At 40.5% G+C, this 20,166-nt stretch overlaps 2 protein-coding genes across 4 annotated transcripts in view; both read right to left on the bottom strand.

Moving 5' to 3' along the window:
• st3gal4 (ST3 beta-galactoside alpha-2,3-sialyltransferase 4) overlaps nt 1-12,680 on the bottom strand; it is a 34,188-nt gene extending 21,508 nt beyond the window's left edge. Inside the window, exon 1 of one of the 3 annotated variants that reach the window (XM_050064353.1) lies at nt 12,617-12,680. The gene's annotated coding sequence lies outside the window, so the exon portion shown is untranslated. Of the gene's footprint in view, nt 1-7,331; nt 7,842-12,616 lie in introns of those variants that run through there. The other 2 variants (XM_050064343.1, XM_050064362.1) reach the window with 2 other exon arrangements.
• A 3,352-nt stretch (nt 12,681-16,032) lies between these two features.
• Nucleotides 16,033-18,325, bottom strand: LOC126404814 (toll/interleukin-1 receptor domain-containing adapter protein-like). Its single transcript, XM_050068149.1, has 3 exons — nt 18,074-18,325; nt 17,224-17,865; nt 16,033-16,978 (listed from the first exon to the last, which is right to left on the bottom strand). Exons 1-3 carry the CDS (start codon nt 18,078-18,080, stop codon nt 16,851-16,853), a joined length of 777 nt encoding a protein of 258 aa, XP_049924106.1. The 5' UTR covers nt 18,081-18,325; the 3' UTR covers nt 16,033-16,850.
• Between the last annotated feature and the right edge of the window lie 1,841 nt (nt 18,326-20,166).

The following is a 20,166-nucleotide window of genomic DNA, read 5'->3' as shown; positions in this document are numbered from 1 at the left end:
CAACATCTTTATAACCTAGGCCACTGCAGCGGAGAAGTAGGAAGCCCCAGCCAACCCACTGTATGCCACCAAACTGGGTGAAGCCATGGCCTAACCCCTTGCAGAGGTTGAAAGACAGTGAGCGCCGTCGCTGATGAGAAAAAGGATGCTCAGTCCATCATACTGCCCAATACACTGTGGGCTCTTTATATATGGGTAGGCATGTCCTCAATGGCCAGCTATATTTATGCAGACTTCAGCGGGCGACTGTGTGTTCATGATTGTAGGAGAGTATTATCCATAGAGTTCAATAGAGGGCGGAACCTTTGTGAGATTTGTTTTCACTTCCATAACAATGTGGCTGAGGTCTAATTTATTCATTTCTCCCTCAGTCTCCTCCTGATCAGACGCCAAGAGAGGTGTGTGTGATGTGAAGCCAACAGTCAGCTCAGCAGCAGACTGTGCTAGCTCTGTATTGTGCTAAACTCTAAACCCACCCATTTTTTAGTAGAGAAGCTAAAGACGCTCCGACTTCCAGTTCACTGGGACTATTAAGATTATTTAACGCAAAAATAACTGACAGATTAATAACGAATGCTGAATAATTTGTCGCAGCCCAACATATAAGGCCCGACACTTGCATCAACATTCAATATAAAATACTATCACGTCCAGGCTCCTCACCCCCACCCTCCTGAGCATAATGTGAGTCACAACAGCTGGACATACTGTAGCTCTCACGAGCGTGACGCACAGGAGGCACAGTACCTCCTCACAGACACCACAGGCAACACAAGAGCGGAGCAGCACAATACCTGGCTGTGTGTGATATGATGCATGGAGGAAGAGGGGCGGATGGAGGGCTGGCTGGGAGAGCGGAGGGGGTCAAGCGGCGCGCTGTGCGATGCCGTAAGGCACGCTGGCTGACTGACTGACACTGGCAACAGTCCTCAAGATGTGAGAAACCAACAGAGGAAGACTTAGTCCTGTCAGAAATGCCCCTCACCACAGACGTACTTAAAGCACTGCTATAAGTCTAACCGTGGGTCACCAAAGAAATGCAGACGGACCACTTAAAGAGCTTAGTCACACACTGGAGTGATTAAAGATGAGTCAGGAAGTAATTCCGGCAAAAGCACTGCATGGGAAAATGTTGTCAGGGATTTACTGGTTACAGCTCCTTCCTCCCAAAGTCCTAAGGAAGGTGAGGGCTCACAAGGCTAATACTATAGGTACTTTGCATTAGTAGAAACATATGCTAATGTTCGCATTATCAAGCTAATTAATACAGATCACCATTAATTTAGAGATAGTGGCATTACTATAAGGCAGCATTATGCAATGGTAACAAACCATCATTATTATATTCACATTAATCAATATTACCGTTCAAATTGATGTATACATTCTGAGTTATTGTCAGGCATCACCATGACAGCATGTCCTTTTACCATGACTAATAGCTGAACAAACATTACAAGACCTGACAGATTGATAGTGAGATTTAATGGGTCAATTCTAAATGGGTACAGTCCTTGCAAACGCGGTCAGCACAGGCATAAATGCTGACTCAAAATGACCTTCTTCTCTAAACCCCTTTCACCTACCGGCTCATTCCTCTCCACCACAGACACACACTCTCCGAAGAAAATCACATGTGCGTTTTGCTCACAATAGAAAATCACCTCTTAAACGCATAATCCCAGAATTTAATCCAGTCAGAAGAGCTAAATCTGGTGCCCATTTTGTAACACTTCGGCCGCTTTTATGAAGAAAAGCTTTCAAAGACATTGCAGGCAGTCATGGTGAGGGCAATTTTGATCCTGGGATGTGGCTTTTCTCCAATATCCTGATCCTCTTTGCCAACTCCAACATTCCCAGATTTCAGATGAGTATTATTCGTTATCCATACTTAAGGATTTTGTCATGAATCTGCATCTCTGACCAATTCCATATACAGACAAAGAATTTGCTAAAGCTAAAGGACCCTTTTATTATTTTTTAATTACTCAACATGTCTTCTCAGTTTTTAACTTTGCTCCAGACCACTCTTAAAACCTTGCCAAAACTAGTATACTGGCATGGCTACACATCAGTGTGGATTTAAAATGATGCTGGATTAAAATGGATGCATCGGTCTCTAGTAATTGGCTGGGGAAAACTGAATCCACCTACTCCATGGAAATTATTGGATGCAGACTAAAGATGGAAATGGAGTATAATGAGTTGAATATTCTGTCTGATATCTGGCAACACCATTCCTGCTATCCTGAACATGCACAGGCCTTCAGTGATCCCAACCAGGCAGTAGTTGTACCCCAGGTGTTACTTGTGCAGCTGCCAAGCGGTACATGGAAAGACTTTGTGGAACTAGTTAGCAAGCGAGCAGTCTCAGCTGTCTAAACAGTTGGCTACAAGAACAATAATGGGTGAAGTAGTTAGTTAAATGTAATGAGTAAACAGCTCCAATAAAAAGCAGCTTCTGCCACGCAGCGCGAATGCAACCTTGACCGAACCAAACCAAACACTGACAGCCCACTTGTGTGAAAAATACTGTCACAATGTCAGCTTTCATATAATTAATAGTGTTGGGTAACATCCAGTTTGTAATCAAATTAAATGAACACATTTGGAACCTGAGGGCTGGTGTGGATGAAGTGGTACTGAAGTGGTGCATACATCAGACAAAAAAGGTTGAGAACCGCAGCACCAACGCACTGAGGCCAATAAACATTGATTTCCATATTCACCGTTAGCCTGTGGTTTCATTTTGTTGCCTCACTTTTGCATTAACCAACTTGTAGTTGCCTCATAACTGATTGTACTTGCAGTTGCTCTCCATCCTGCACTCTTTATCATCCACTTTCCATTTTGCAGTTTAGGTAAGTCTTTGTTTTTATTCCTCCATTCTTGTTTGTATCAAAACTAAATGTGAAATAAGTAGTCTCTGAAATAGAAACAGACATGATATTATTTTGGTATTATAGTCAGTGCCTTAGCTGTATAGCTGTAAATCTAACAGTATACTGTGTGTGTGTGTGTGTGCGTGTGCCCGCACACTTCCAGGCAAACACGCTCCTTGGTGACTCAGCATGTTCATCCGCCCACTACTTTGGAAATCAGTCTGGTCTTAATTAGCTCTATGGAAGGGAGGGTTGCTCTGTTGCATTTTGGCAGCAGCTGACCGTTTCCAGTTGGTCAACGCAGATTGTTCCCACACTGACATACTGAACTAAGGTTACACATCTCTGGGCTCCATGGTCCTTCCCCTCCGCAATCGACCGCTGATTGTGTCGCATCTGCTGCTAATTGTTTGCATGTATTATCTGGAACAAGGATTCCAAGAAAGAGAAACTTCTAATAGGATAGCCATTTATGTCAGATATTTTAAGGGACAGGCCTTTACCGTCTGAGAAGGCTGTCTGGTGGTAAGGTAAAGGGGTGAAAATATTCTATATATAGCAAACACTTGATGCTGCAGAACTGAAGCTTCACCCATGTGCCAAGCGTGTGGGAAGACTGCAGTAGCCAACTTAAACACGCGAATGGCCTGTCTAGAGCCTGTGTGTGATTTGTCTGTTTGGGGCCACTGTCAAACAACATGGTGGACTCAGTATTAAGATATAAACTGCTCATTCTAAGGTAACAAAAACACAACAGTTCTTAGTTTCGGGTGATTATAAACCAATGAAAGCATAGTAACAATATTATGTGTCATTTTTTGCCAATGGATGCCCTTAAGTCCTGAACACTGGACCTTTAAGGCCGGATTAACCCATTTAAGGGCCTTAGGGCAGAAAAGGGCTGTGTGTCCTATTGAAAGCTCCCATCACCAACTGTACGCATTGTGTGTGCCTCTTGTGCCCTTCAAGTAAAAAAATCAGAAGATTTGACACATGACTACACTTAAATAATAGAGGCATTAAAGCCGGATCCTCCAACAAGAAAGGGTGATGACGCAGGATTGGGTTAAAGGCCCTTGCAATCATTGAAATGACAATACATACAGTGAACCATAGGCCCCAGATTTTTAGAAGTTGCAACTAGCTTTTCATATTTCTTGTCTCTTATTGTCCTAAATACAAATCTCGATAACAATAAGATGTTTTTAATTTGTTACATCCATGAGACACAGCAGTGACCAGTTCACCAGAGCATGATTACATTTGGCGGATGTTTTCAGGGCACATGTGTGTTCATCAGATTTTAAAGGCCGGATTGATTGTTCCAAGCGAGGTTGAGTCATCACTGCGAAGGGGATATGGTGGGGTTTCATCTGATTTGCTACAAGTTGCCATGTGCTTCATATCTCTAAGCCCCATTAAATGCAACATCTGTGCAAAAGAAAAAAATCTCTCTCCTGTAGCTGCTGCTTCAGTGAGCAAATACAACAGCCTAAAAATAGAGTAGTAATTTGTAAAAGGAACAAATTCAATGTCTGTTCATTTACCTACCAAGATAGCAAAAGCTGTTTATTGAAAACTGAGTGACGGCAAAAAAGGCTGTCATTTAAAGATCTACTTTAAATTACATTTCCACAGCAGTTGCAGTTTATATATTGGGAAAATGTCACTGAAACGTTTTATACCTGTCGTGTTTTCTACAATAAGATACATTTAATCAATATGCATCAGTTGTTATGCTGTCCACAAGCGCATACTCTACATTCAAATTCAGTCCAAAACAGCAACTGCAACCTAGGTGTATTACATACTGCACAGATGTTACTTTCTATCCACCCCCTTTCTCACTCCAGCCCTCCTCTCTCCCTCTGTAATCTGTCAAGGTTGGACTTCCAAGGTGATCTGCAGAAAACTGTATTCTATCCCTACAAAGGGTTGACTGTCAGCTTCAGGTGGGAATACAAGGCAGATGAGAGGCCCTTCAAGGACACAGTAATGAAAGACTGCATGTTATGTGAATATGCATCACAGTAACATGTGTAAAATGGATTTAATCCGCTCATTTTAGCCCCATTAAGATACATGGTCTCAGATTTGTTAGCACAAATAATATAAACGTTTGATTTCTTTTGTTTGATATTTTAGGACACGTGAACACCTGAGCAGAGATGCAGGCCTTTCATGTTTTTAAAGTCTAAAAAACAAAAAAAAGACGCATGGAAACGAATAATGTGCATCGCAAGATCATCTTAGTTCATATGATAAGGATGAAAAAGTTTGCACGCGTTTTATATATTAGTTTCTTTTTCCTCACATCTGTCTTTCTTGCATTTCTGCACTGCAACAGAGATGGCAGCTGACCTTCAGCGAGAGGTGTGCTGGAGAGACAGGCTGAGCCACAGAGCAAAGACTAGCGGAGCAAGTATCAACTTGATATTAGAAGTGTGAAATCACATGAAATGATAACAAATATTTGATTAGATATGTTTCAGAAATAACTTAAGGCATGTATTTTTGTTTTAGCATTATGCAATCGTTTGTTAACCCGTGTTATCATTTACTTTTTGGAAATGCTCGCTATGTTTTAATGAAAGCAAAGGTTTTCTTGAACTTTAATTACACATAGAGAACAGTATAATAAAGGTTATATCAATAAAGAAAATGTCATGAAAAGGTCTGGTTTCTTTTAGCTAATTAATGTAACATTTTCAGTATATCAATATCAGCCACGCTGAATGTCACTAACAACTGAACATCTGATATTTATTCAACATTAAACATAACAAGCACTTTTTATTTGGTTTCAGCGTCAGGCATTGTTGTAGATTAAAAATTTCTGTCTGTTAATATTTCACTCATACAATCATATTTTGATATCTAGGTATCTTGCCTATCGATTTCTTTCAGATAGATGGTACCAACCATACAATCACCCTGACATTCATTTGCAAGCTAGAGTTGTGCCAACCAAACTTAAATTGAACAGAACCCAACAAGAAACAAATGACTGCATAGTAACCTTTATTTTTTTAATAAATGTTGAAATATCTGTACCCAGTCGGGGCAGTATGGGTACAGTCACATTTCTCGACCTTATGCCATGACGTAAAACCTTATCGTGGCAATATTTCCCAAATGTCCTGCCACCCACGAACAAGTCTAATCAACTTTTCCACCGTGCAACTTTGAGAGATTGTGGTTTATGGCGTGACATACGCTGTCTTGATCCAGCTGTGACGATCAGTGGCACAGGGCCAGACAGGAACAGAGATCTCATCACACAAGAGGACCTAATCTGAAGGGTGAGGCGCAGTACAAAGCCACCAGGCTGTATGACTTTTCATCTAACTTTGTCTTATACTTTAATGTAGCTCTTCTGCAGGTTAAGAGCTCTTTACGAACTCTGTTTTGTCTCAGGTACCTCACCTGAGGACATCGTTACATAAAAGGTTAAGAGATATAACTGGAAAAATGAATCCCTTTTTCATAATACCCATTCTTAGTTGCTGTCATATATCGTTCTTGTTGCTGCTAAACTAAATGACACAAGTGGTGCTTTGCTTACTTTTCTTCAGTAACTTGCAAGAGTTCAATTGCATTAAATGAATATTTCGAGGGCAGATATGTTTTCAACTAAAGGCAGACTGTAAGCAACAGAGTGATCCAAGGACGAGTGCTTCCCAGCAGAGGGCATGGTCTGTTAGACAGTAGTCAAGTTGCCATGTGAACAAAGACTGCGAAGCCCCATTAAATGCAACAAAATATTATAAAGTAAAACTCCAGTGTAACAGATCTGAAACAAACTCAATGTGTACTTTTCAAATGTTGCATTTAGGTGTAGGCTATGTAGTGTAAAAACACATCTAGGTTTTGTAGCAATAAGCAACACACAGGGCTGATGCATCCAAAACAATTTAGATGTGTTACTATCTTACTAATGCAGCAATGCCAGTGCAGCTCCTTGGCCTCTGAACCAACAGCTTTGGGCAAAAATATTTCCCAGTGTATCTGTGCCTGATAATTAGAGTGAGAGCAGAGAAATTAAGCCAGGAGTCTCATGGTTTAGACTGTAACTTAAATCCCACTTCAAGTCAGATTCAATGCCCCTGATCACAGGGAACATAATAACTGTCTGTGGTTGAATAAATTCAGGAATACATGTCATTATCCTTCACAAACATGATGCAGCCAAGTATTTTCCAGCCCAGTCTTCAGTCTATCTCTCCAACCGAGTCAAAGGAGAAAGAAAATCTAAATTCACTGACACAAATGTACAAATCAAGGCTCGTGCCAGGCAAATTAAATTTGATATCTTGTGATCCAATGAGGCCAGTTACAGCACATCAGTCTTGTTCCATGCCTCCCTACAGGCATGTACAAAACTCCTAACACACACACACACTCACATAGGCTTCTCTCCACGTTAGCTCGAAAGGGTCTTTTACTTACCAGCAGTGCCGCCCGACAGATGAGCTTCAGTCCGCGGAGCGAGCCTGTTGTACAGTACAATGATGTTGCAACCAAGTTCACGTTGCTTTTGGTAACACACACTGCGTGGGAAAACGAGAAATATGCGTCTGCCTGCAGCGCACACACACCCGGGTAGAAGCTGGGATGTGATGTGAGCATCAAAGTTCATCCCTCGGAATAATGTAGCGGAAACAAGACGCGTACACGCAAACCGCAGGGGAGTTTACAGTGGGTCTGAGTGGCATGAAGTCTGCAGGCACATATAGCGGTTTACTGGAACGCTTTCTCTCTCTGTTACAGCGCGTTCCCTTTTTCTTTCAACGTCGGGACGCATGCGCATGTGGGTACGCACACTGGAGAGGACAGATCCAAATACCATGCCTGTGAAAAATGTACAAGCCGAAACCTGACGGTGCTGGCGCTGAAGCTGAAGAGCACAGGCTATCGAAATCTTCTATGTGATCTCTGCTTCATCGTGGTTGTTTGCTCCATGGCTCCTCGAGCCGCCTCAAACTGGACTTTTATCCCAGAGGGAATAACATCTGGAAAGACTTTGCTGTTGGCTGTCATGTTTTTAAACCTCTGACTTCAACAGATAGCAAAGTGAAACAAGGACAAGCAGTGGTGCAATAAGGACTCACTTCTGTTACATGTAAAAGTCCATAACAGCATCAAAATATACTTAAAGGGGAACACCATCTAAATTAAGAATTCCAATATGTAATGTCATGTCATTTCCATGACCTAGAAAAGTTGAATCAATATTTGCAAACAGGAGCTACTCTCTCTGAAAGACAAAAACCATAAAAGTCTTAAACTTGTGATGTCATCAAGTGTAAAGTCTGGAGCTGCTCGAAAGACAATGAACAGAAGTCTGATTTTGTGAGGTCACAGAATGTTTGAGTTCTTTTTTTATACCCAAATGAGCTTTATGTTATCGTAGGTTGTCATTACCGAAACAAAAAATGCACCCATATACTCAGAACATTCACCTGGGTGCTCTCCTATTCATTGTCTATGAAGCAACCTCAGACTTTCTTCTTGATGACATGACAAACTTGAGCTTTTTAGCGCTCTAGTTTTTGGATGTGAGAGAGAGTTGTTCATATTTACTCATAATTTTTGGAGGGTTCCCAACTAGGTGGTCACAGTCCAAAAGTGGGTCGCGGATCCATTCTGTATGGACCACAAGTGACTTGCAAACACGCACTTTATTTTAAGGTATGGTAAATTTCAAGCACAGAGCTTTTATTTTTAAGTGGCGTTATCTGCTGTAAAGTGAGCAGCGACTTGATAGACAGTGATTCTCAAAGTTGAGGAAGGATCCTTAAATGGCTGAATTTCAAGGAGGCTACGCCATTGAATCCAATGTCAAGGATCCTTGAAATTCTGCTGAACACCGACTCCTTATTTCAGAGAATTTTCAAGGATGCGTGTGTGTATCCTCACTGGGCATGAAGTATTCACAGTTCTTTGTGCCAACGCAACTTGACAGGACCTGTCCCACCAAGGAAGTGTCCTTGACTTTGAGAAGCTCTAAGAGACAGCAGGGCAAACACAAGTATGACACTGAATTAAACTTTGTGGACCTTGAACTGATGACTGAGATTGAGAAATCTGGACCTTGTGGCTAAACCAGTTGGTAACCACTGTCTTAAAGGATAACTTCGGTATTTTGCAACCTGGGCCCTACTTCCCCATGTGTATGTGTGCATATGATTCATAGGTACAACTCGTTTTAAAATTGGTTCAGTATTGAGGGAGGCGGATGCAACCGGGAGCCGTGAAACGAGCTAAAACGGTAACGGGGGCAAATGCGTCCCGTATAAGTTTGCACATTAAAAGTGCTTTTTTTCGCCACTGACCGGTTCAGACCACCAGTGCTATCTCTGTAGATAGCATACTAAGCGTTTCCCTTACCCTTCACTTCCTCTGGGCTGTGTGCTTGTTGCCAGAAGAAGACAGAGGAGCCATGCTGAGCGCCGCTCAGAGTGGCGCTGGTTGTCCCAGAGTACAGCTGAGAGTTTTACTGCATCGATTGAAAACAATGGTTCGTGTTTGTGCTTATCCGAATTGCTAGAAAAGGATGTCGTGCAACACCCCGTACAGCTTTCATAGGCTGCCTTTGTTGGACGGCGAGATGCTGAAGTTGTGGCTAGTTGTGCTACAAATGGATGCTAACACTCCTCTCCAGACACTGTGCCTTGCAGATCATCGAGTCTGCAGTGCTCACTTCTCCCAAGATGACTACTGCCAGCCGAAGAAGAGAAGACATCCAATCCCGAAACACCTCTTACTCAAGAAAACGGCTGTCCCACGAGTGGAGAGAGCTACAGACACAGTGGAGCAAAGCTCTCGCGAGATGACGTCACACAGCCCAGAGGTAAGGGAAACGCTTAGTATGCTATCTACAGAAATAGCACTGGCGATCTGAACTGGTCAGTGGCGAAAAAAAGCAAACTTATACGGGACGCATTTGCCCCCGTTACCATTTTAGCTCATTTCGCGGCTGCCGGTTGCATCCGCCTCCCTCAATACTGAACCAATTTTAGAACGAGTTGTACCTTTGAATCTCAAAAATGAGCATAGTTCCCCTTTAATGTACCAACAGTTGAGCGGAATAATTCGGGTCTACTGTGTATTATTGGACTATTCATGGGTAAAGTAAGGCGTTGCTGAACTCAGACATCTCAGTCTGACGAGACTGAGGAGCTGCCATCATTGGGCACATGTAATATTGACTTTCACGTTAGTCCACTGACGTCACTCCACATCTGTCATGCTGCACCTTTATTGGACTTTGCTGCTGTGGATGTTCGCACACGTGTTAGTTTTACTTTTCTGATTTTTTTTCATAATTAAAATTGCTTATATTTTGTAGTTACTTTGGGGGGGGGGGTTTCTTCTTTTTAATAGTATGTGCTGTTTGAGGATGATAAATTTGTTTTTTAAAAGCATCATTTTTTTGTTGATTACATTCTTTATTCATGATCTGAATCTGCAAAAGCAGCTAGCAACTAAAGTTGCCAAACAAACAGTGTAACATTTGCCTTTGAAACACAGAGGAGTAGAGGAATAACGGGAGCATCAAAAGGAATCACTCAAGTAAAAAACTTCAAAATTACTTCTCGTCAGCCGAGGTTCTGTTTTTGAGAACCTCTGTTAAATATTAACTCAGAATTGATTTCGATTACTCACCTATGCACATATGGATACTTTTTGCTCATGTTGAGCAACAGTGAACTTTGAACAAAACCTTTCATGCTTTGTTAAATCAAATTATTCAAATTTCTCCAGTCAGTTGAGAAGTCGTACTCCCACCCTGAAAATCTGTTGCTCATTGTTTTTAAACTTTATCCTCAGCTCCTGCCATTTTGTTTTGTCTATATAAGGCAACATCTGTGTCTGTTAGGAAGGGGGAAGTCTCATGTTACACAATTATTTTGGAGCATCTTGGCCCTTTGTCATGCCAAAGAACCTGCACCGATTCGAGTACACATGTGGCATTAAGGCATTGTAAATACAGGTTTTCAGACAGAGCCTTAAGCTGCATATTTACAAGACTGCTTGGTAAAAAGATAAATATGTGTCTTTTTTTCTGTCTTTTTTTTTTTAAAGATGCCCACAGGGAAGCAGTAATGTGATGTGAGCATCAAAGTTCATCTCTAATGATTGATGCAGGCAGATCCAGACACATCCAAATACCACAGCTGCATGAATGTGGGCTGCAGCCTGTGGGGCTCAGACTAAAGTGCACAGGTTAATGAACTTTTCCATGTCAGTGAGTTCCTGCTAATTATGATGATTTGCTCTATCTCTTCTCAGTCGAGCTGTATGTTTGTTCCGGAGACACCAGCATCTGGAGAGGCTTGTTGTTGTTGGCTGTGATTTTGTAAATGTCTGTTTGTAACAGAGATAAAAGACTTAAGGGATAACTTGAGCTTCTACAGGGAGGATACATTTACTAGAGAAATCCAGTTCACTTACCATATCTCAAAGGGTTTAATAAATATGTTTGTGTTGATTTCTTTTCAGATATTATAAGAAAAATATTTTGCAAACTGATGATGTTTTGTTGTGGAACACAGATCTCCTATCAGAAAGTGAATACCCACTGTCTGCATATCGTCTGCGCTCTATCTGCTGGCAGCAAAATTGTTTTGCACCAAAGTAAACCTGAAGATTACACAGTGAGCAAATGTTTGCTGGCTCCACACCAGGGACAATGTCGGGGTTCTGTAAATATTCTGAGAGAGCCTGCGTGCATCACTCGTTAACAAGCCTACTAATTCCACTGTAGCATTTCATTATCAAGTTATGGTGTCCATAATTCATGTTTGACTCAGCATACAATAAGTGCTGTTTGTTCTGTCTGCACCAAATGCTCGTGCGGACATGCGAGAGGGACTTTTTTGTTGTTGATGTTGTTGTTGTTTTACAGATGACATGGTTTGTGTGCATAGTGTGCAATTTTAATTTGCCAAATAATTGTATGCAGCTCCTCTGTGGTGAACATGGACATCTTGAGTCTTTTATATTTCATGCAAGTTCCTGTTCAGTTTAGATTAGATCTTGTTTTGTTTGTACCGCTAAATGTTTACTTTCTTCCAGCTTGACAACATAAAAAAGCATTTAAACAAAAGCAAACATTGAAAAACCCAATGAAACATTAGGCAATTGATGACATACACGCTAGAAAATGTTAGGTCAAGTCACAAAGCCAGTTTCAGGATAATCTTAAGTGCCCTCAAGAAACTCAAGCAAGTCCAGTTGCCTATGATATAGCACTTAAGGGTACCATGACCTAGGTGACTGAGAATCTTCACTAACAGTTTCAGGATGTAGTCTTCAGGTCTTTCTACAGTGTTGTTTTCTGATGCAGAAAGAACAATGAACCAAATATTAGTTAATAGCTGACTTTGTTGACCCCGTACATAGGTGGCTGGCAGAGGATACCACAGTCGACCCAAAACTGATATTTATGAAAGGTATTTGTTTCCTGAGAGAGTGGATGCTAACAGTAATCACCTGTCTGCATCTAACAGATAGTGCAGCTGAGGGTAAGTTCACAGAAAACATTATGTAACACTCATCTTTGATTTTGTGTGTATACCACTGTGCTGCTGCATTTGGCTTGCAGCCGTCTCATGTCTCATTGCACTGTACATTCACTTAAAACCCTGTAAAAGCTTTGGATCTGCTTCTCTCCTTTAATTAACCCAGCTGACGCTTCACTGTAGCACGAGAAAGCTGGATTTACTCACCACAGATAGAAGCGTCCAGGTCAGTGCTGCCGCGCCCAGCACGGACCACCATGCTGACGAACAGCCGAGTGCTTTTCCATACTGTTGGTGGTCCAAAGCACACCAGCATGCCATCCTGTGGCCTGAACTCTCTCCTCCCTCTCATTTCTTGCTTCGTGCTGAAAGTGCTGGGATGCTGACACATAACATGCCTGCTCAGGGGCTTTCCAAAACCTACCTAGTGTTCATTTTGCCAGCCATTTTTAGATATTGTTTAATTCTTAGTCCTGAGATCAAGAGTCTCTGTGGGTATTAGTCATATTTAGTAACCTTTGTCCCAGTTTTAGTCAGTTTTTAAATAGTCAAAGACCACACCTAACACGTCAGTCTGGTTTTAGACCACAAATGAGCATTTTAATCAAACTTCAACAGACTGCCTTCAGGTTAGAGTTTATATTGATTTAAGTCAAACATTTACATGAATTTGAAAAGAAAATATTTGCAACATCTTTGCACGCAACACAAGAGAAGACAGCCAACCAGTGCCCAGATGACTTAGACATGAGATTGTAAATACAAAATGCTGAGCATTTACCTAAACAGCAAGCAAACATTACAAATAGACATTTAAATGGTACAGAGCCATTTTAAATCATTAGGACCTGGCTTTCAAATGTGTGTTTATATTATGCTTTAGTGTGGATAGAAAGTTTAACAATCCAAATTTAATAAACTCATTTTAAGAAAACTGATAGCTGTCTGGCTGGGATGACTTTTAAATTTGGATAAACCTCCACATGCAAGCATTGTTAGAGGCTAATGTTACACCAGTGCCTTTTGGAGATGCTTAATACAACTTTAAATGAATAAGTTTACATTTTAGGAAGTACGCTTTGTTTTCTTGCAGAGAGTTCATTGAGAGTTGATAAATATGAGACTGCAGCAGCCGGTTAGCTTTGCCCGGCGTAAGGACTGGACACAGGGAGAAACAGCTGGCCTGGCTCTTTCTAGCAATAACAAAATCTGCCCAGTACCTCTGAAGCTCACTAATTAACATGTTATATGTCAGCTGTTTATTACGCACTAAAAATGAAGTCTAGAGATGACAAATCATCACTTTGCAGAGTGTCATGAACCAAACAAATCAGGTGTCTCTTCATTTTTGTAGTCTTTTCAGCTAATTTTCAATCAGTAGTTTTCTCTCCTGACAATACTCACTGTTCTTTACATGCCATTTCAGAGGGTCCAAATGTCAATGTGAAGTTTTATTTGACCAAGTCCTGCTGTTCATTACACACACTCTTATACCTTAAACCATAAACCAGGAGGCTGTGATCATGTGACCTGTATGCTGCAGGCTGTTCTCCATCATGACAGAAGCAAAGGAGGAAGTCAGGTCACATAGCATAGAGAGCGATTAAGTCTGCATAGGGACGTGGTTTGGGTGGTGGACGGGTCAAACAAACACAGGACTTTGATCCAGGAGACCACAGTTTGTGCCCCTGTCGCTTCCCAATCCATACCAGCAACCTAATTTGTTATATGCATGTGCAAAGGTGGTCGCGATCAGGCAATTACCTTGAATGATTAGGGTCAGGGTGGTCCACTGGTTAGGGGATAGGACCTGAACAAATCTAACAAATGAATTGAATAGTGACATCCTCGTGTGAAACCAAAAGTCATTGTTGAGTTAGTTTAAGTTACATGCATACGTAACGTCCTTCCATGATCTTTTTCCCAGACCTAACCTATTCAAGGCGCTAATTAATATAATATTATACAAAGTGTTCTGTGCGCATAATGTTTCAGAAGATACTGTTGTATGAGGATCAGCGGTGGATGTTCTAGTTGAGTAAAAGTAGCAGTACCCAGTGTAGTTATACTCTGTTACAAGTAAAAGCCCTGCATTCAAATTGGACTTCAGTAAAAGTAAATAAATATCAGCTTCAAAATATACTTAGATAATCTGAAGTAAAAGTTCTCATAATACAGAATGGCCCAATATAAGATAAGGCCATAATTACTGATGCTTTATTTTGTTCATCACTTTAAAGTTGCAGCTGGTAAATGGAGCTCATTTTAATTACCTCATATACTACTGGGTAGTTTACCTTGTATTAATACATCATTATTTATGTGTTGATTCATATTTTTTATTAATGATCTGACTATGCAAAGTAATAAGTAACTACAGTTATAGAATACATTTAGTGGAGTAAAAGTATAGTATTTCCCTCTAAGATGTAGTGGAGTGGGACTATAAAGCAGTAGAAAATGGAAATGCCACCATCTTACTGTACACATGTCCAACTCCTATAGCTGTAGGGTGCATAATGTAGCTAGCTCAAGACTTTAGCTCACTGTGGCAGAGTGTTGCTGGCATCCAAATGTTACCAGGAAGATTAAGAGAAATGTACAGCAATCAAGTGTTAAGAATTAAGACTTTTTTATTCCATTTTTAGTTTCCTCCTTTGTCGTAAACGTTATATGGAGATATAGTCAGTTGTTGCTGAAATCAGTTTAGTCTTGTCTTGGCTTGGTCGAGAAAAAAAGATTGTTGGCAGATATATTTTATGACAAAATTGACACCACTGTACAGAAACTCCGCCCCATCATGCCCACATATAATCATTTCAATAAATAACAGTTTGTAACTTCAGCATTGAAAATTAAAGACAGATAAATGTGTATTTTGATGTTGATACATATGTCTTTTATATTAATGGTATGAAAGTTGTGTGTTTGTGTGTATGTCATCTGGAAGAGGATTTGTTATGGCAACAACAAAAGCTTCGTAGAACATCTGTGCCTCTCAGAGATTAGTCTAATTTTTCATGTTACAATGTTGGCTTGCCACTAAAGAGACGATTATCGAGGGTCTTTTATTGTGGTGCTCAGTATCTGTTGTTGTTTAGGGGGATGGGTAAATGGGAGGATGATACAGCATTAATAAAAAAAAAAGAGGGAGAGAACATGTAGCACTTCTTGGAGGCAGATGGTGTCTCCTGTAAGAAGAGAAAAAACAACCTTTGCCTGTGTCAAAAAAATTACGATCAAGGATCACAAATTTCACGCACCACTTGATTCAATGAATACCTGATATTCCACATTGAGTGGTTCAAATGCCAACTATCTGAAAGGAAGCGCTGCCAGTATTCTTGATTAACAAAGGAAGGTTCTGCCAAGGACATTTAATCATACCTAACAGAGGACTGAAAGTTTTTGTTTGGATGGAGAAGCGAAAGGGTGTTCCTTCCAATTCTTCAACATGTTCAGACTTTGTTCCAACCAACCACTCAGTCAGGAATATTGTGACTTAGAATATTAATACCAGCACACCAGAGCCATGTGTGAGGCTTTTGTTGCGAAACATAAAGATGTGTCATATATCAATAGGAGTCACTTCCTCAGTTTTTAATTTAAGTTCCAGTTCAGTGGAAAGGTCATGTCACTGTCAGTTTATTGTGGGTCGGTCTTTTCCTTTTACTCTCGCGCTCTCTTTTACAGACATAAACACACACATAGAAGAGACATAATGCTACTGTCATCATTATAGGTCATGGTAAAAGCTTGAAGATTATACCACAGAGATCACACCTTCATGACTGGCATCCGCTCCATAGACTGAATAATATCCTCACTAGTACTCTCGATTGGATAGTAGAGCAAAATACACCACCTAGTGGTAAACACTGTGTGCATCACAATATTATCCTTTCACAGCAATCTGACAGGTTTTACTCTGATACAGTATAGAGGTGATCACATGCGTTTGTGACACTTTAGAGCCCTTTGCTGTGAAGATAAATTATGGGCTGCAATTGAACTGAATTATGTGTAACAAGCTGAGACTGTGACCACAGGTTCTCATGATACACGCTCATCAGCATCATTATTGTAAACTGTCATTTAACTAGGTCAGAGCACGGTGTACTTCTCTAGATCTGATACAGGAAATAAGCCCCAGTGCTGCTTGGCATCAACTGCTTCCTGTCCGCTATATGAACATCCTTACCACACACACAGAGACACCCAGTGTTGGTTGTGTACATAAAAGGTGCAAAAGTCGTAGCATAACTTTCCTTAAAATCCCAACATGATGTGATAAACTGGTCTCTAAATTTTAGTTTGTTCAATAACAGCAGCCTTCTCCACCCGGAGCCCTCTCACCCTCATCACAGCCTAATTACTGTTGATGATGTTCACAAACGTCACTGAGGCTTTTATCTCTCTTCTCTATCACTTCCAGCGGTATTTACGTCTCAGTGGGGTCATTACTTGACATCAGATTGTCTTTTTTAGGGCTGCTTTCTCCACTTGGTCCGTCAGAGCTGTCTGTGTTGCATTCAAGTTCTTTCTCTTTTATAGCCAGGTCTTGCAGGTCTGGAGAAGACAAGAGGTAGAGATTATTAAGGATCACTCCAAGAACTGTGGAATTATCTGCAGGCCGTCTTCATTTTTAGAGTTTACAAGAACCTTAATGTTAATTTAATGTATTCTGGAGAGGAATAAAACAGCTGGTTGGAAACAAACTTAAAGATAGATCATTTTAAACTTGGGGTTAAGGCCAAGCTCGAGTTATGCTTATGAATCTGTCCCAGAGAAGATAATTTTTTTCCATTACTCACACTTGAGCACAGTCTTGTTGACGAGGGTGTAACCTCGGTCAGGGTTCCTGCTCAGGTCAATGTAGAAGAAGAACCTCAGTTCCTGTGGATACTGAGAGCGGGAAAGGTTCTGAACCAAGGGGATAAGCCGATTGGACATAGGCCCCTCTGCCAGAGCCTGGTGCATCATGTATATGCACCAGTCATCCTGCAGGAAGTTAGGAGTGATAAGCAGGGCCCTTAAATGGCTCTCCTCCACAGCCTGGCATAACTCTGTGGACATTGCCCCCCCTGGACAGGTGTCCCTCTGCCACAGAAAGCACCTCAGACTTTGTGGTGAGGCCTCCAGGAAAGACACCAGGCGTATTGCCTCTTCAGTGTCACTGTGCACAGAGCTGTGACACACAAACACGTCATACTTTCGGCTCCATCGCAGCAGTGAGCTCAGACCAGACTGTGGCTGTGATGTTTTTTTAAAAGGGGTTGTCCCCAGTGATGATGATGATGACAAAGAAGAGCTTGTCGATGTAGATGGAGATGAAGTTGACACACTGCTCACAGAGGACACTGACTTTTTTGCCACTTTTGTCTCTTGTTCACGTTGTGCTGGTACAGATGCTCTTGATTTCAATAGTTTCTGGAACCAACCTAATATTAGAGAGACTAAATCAAAATCAAATCAAACTGTACATATTTCTGACTTGATACTTTATACATTTTGATATCTATGAGTCCTTCCTTGTCCACTTATAAATCATAAAGTTTATAGAGGCATAAACAGCTACACAAAGCACAGTTACTGATAAAATACAACAATGGTATTCAAACAGAAGGATATGGTTTATATCCAAAATGAAATGACTTAACTTACCATGCATGTTGTTAACATCATGATGTCTGTTCAACGTCTCACCAGAATCCTTCCAGTCAATATCAGTTTAATGATCTCATCTCTTAAAAGGATCTCCTCTGCCACATACACACGTTTCTCAGAGATGGCAGCTGAACAAATAAGTGCTACAAAAATGTAATATAATCCAATGACGGCGGCAGGTTGTAAAAAAGACAAAGTGAAAACTTGTCGAGTGTCACATACAGCAACCGGATAAAAGAGGAAGTTGATAACTGCTGACAGAAGAGTCGAATTTCAAATGCAAAGTGCCTCTAATTTTATACATGAACGAGCAGCTAGTTTCTTAGAGGCAATAAAAAAAAAAAACAGGAGAGAGAAACTGGGCATAGCTGAGTCTTGCTGATTTTCAACAAACAAGAATGTTTCATAGGTCAGAGTAAGACCACTTTCTAATCTGGTGTTAGTATACTATTATTAGGAAGACATAAGAGGAAGGACCACATCAACTGATGTAATCCAAGCCACGGATATGCCAGAAGCCGATGTCAAATCTCTCTGCCAATCAATGTGTGTGTTTCACATGCATTTATTTCATGTGCGTCATTTATGGCTTGTCATTATCTGATCCAACTTATTCCTATCTATTGTGTAAAAATGATACAAATGACAGCATACAAACATAACTTAAGACACTGAAAAGTACAAGACAATTGAGATTCATCAGATGTGCACACTTGCACATCTGAAAGTTTTTCTGCCTTTATAAATAATATTTCTAAGCTAAGTGATTGATCACATGCAGATAAAATTAAGGGGAAACTATGAGGGCAAGCTGGAAAAATTTTATACTTGTATCTAGAAAAGCTCCTTCCTGCACGCACATCACCTATTCATCACTTTGAGTTAAAAAGCAGATGTCCTGATGACAGTTTGGTCCCAGTGCAGTGTAGAGTGACTGACAGGTCTTAAATTAAAAGCACTCTAACATTCTTACATTAGTGGGAGTAGTTAGTAGTTAGGGCATGTTATTTTATGGAGTGGCTTGTTGGGCTGTTTAACCAGTTGGTGGCACCATGATCCTGTCTACAAAGATATCTCAAAGACATGAAACAAATAAAAAAATCAGAGAAGAGAACAACCGAGCAGTATACTAATGGCAGTGTATTCCTCTGGTGAAGGGAATTATCAGATCTTGTAGTCTACTGGGCGCAATATCACACTGTAAAAGTACTTCATTAAAAGTAGAAGTACTGTAAGTACCTTAACATAAGCCAGCATGAGCCAGGGGTAGGCAGCCTGAGGCTCCTGAGTTGCATGCGGCTCTTTGGCTTTCTTTTTTTTTCACATTCTATGGCCTGGTATCTTTTCCTATAAAATTTACTGAACCTAAACAGCTTCATTTTCCAAGCTAAACTAGCTATGGATTCCAAATAGGAGGAAAATAGAGAATTTAATTGTGTGGACAGATTTCTTTGCTTTCACTGCTAATGCTGCAAAGTTAAAGTACCAAGTTATTATAAACAGGCCACTGCAGAGTAGCCATCCTGTAGTAAAACATATTAATGAATGCTCATTTAGACCTATTAGTAATGTTTATAGACTAATTAAGACTTAATAGGCAGTTTTACTTACATTATAAGGCTCAAATATGTTCTGTGGCTCCAGACAGTTTATTTCATTTTGGCTCATTTGATTATAAAGCTTGCTGATCCCTGACATAATCTAAGTGTAGTACTCAGGGTCGGGAAAAAATGGGCACTATGATTTATATTATGAGGACTAAGTGTGCACAAAATCATTTTTTAATATACTTTAACCTACTGTTGTGTACTTTAATCTATGCACCAGATTGTATAAATTGATCTTTTTTGTAGGCCATGTTAAATCTTAATTTCTAGGCTACTAGTCACAGTTGTCAGATAAATGTAGGCCCTGACATTTATGGCCAAACGACCCATTTACCTCTGAAATATTGCGCAGTGGAGAAGAGGTGTAACCATAGAGTGTAACGTAGAGAAAATATAAATAATAATGTCAAGAGAAAGTAATCCAATTTGTACTTTAAAATGGGGTATTTATTTATTAAGTTAGTTATGTATTTATTTATTTTA

Source organism: Epinephelus moara, chromosome 2 (assembly GCF_006386435.1).
Source record: "Epinephelus moara isolate mb chromosome 2, YSFRI_EMoa_1.0, whole genome shotgun sequence".
NCBI lineage: Eukaryota > Metazoa > Chordata > Actinopteri > Perciformes > Serranidae > Epinephelus > Epinephelus moara.
This window is presented reverse-complemented; position numbering and strand designations above follow the sequence as displayed.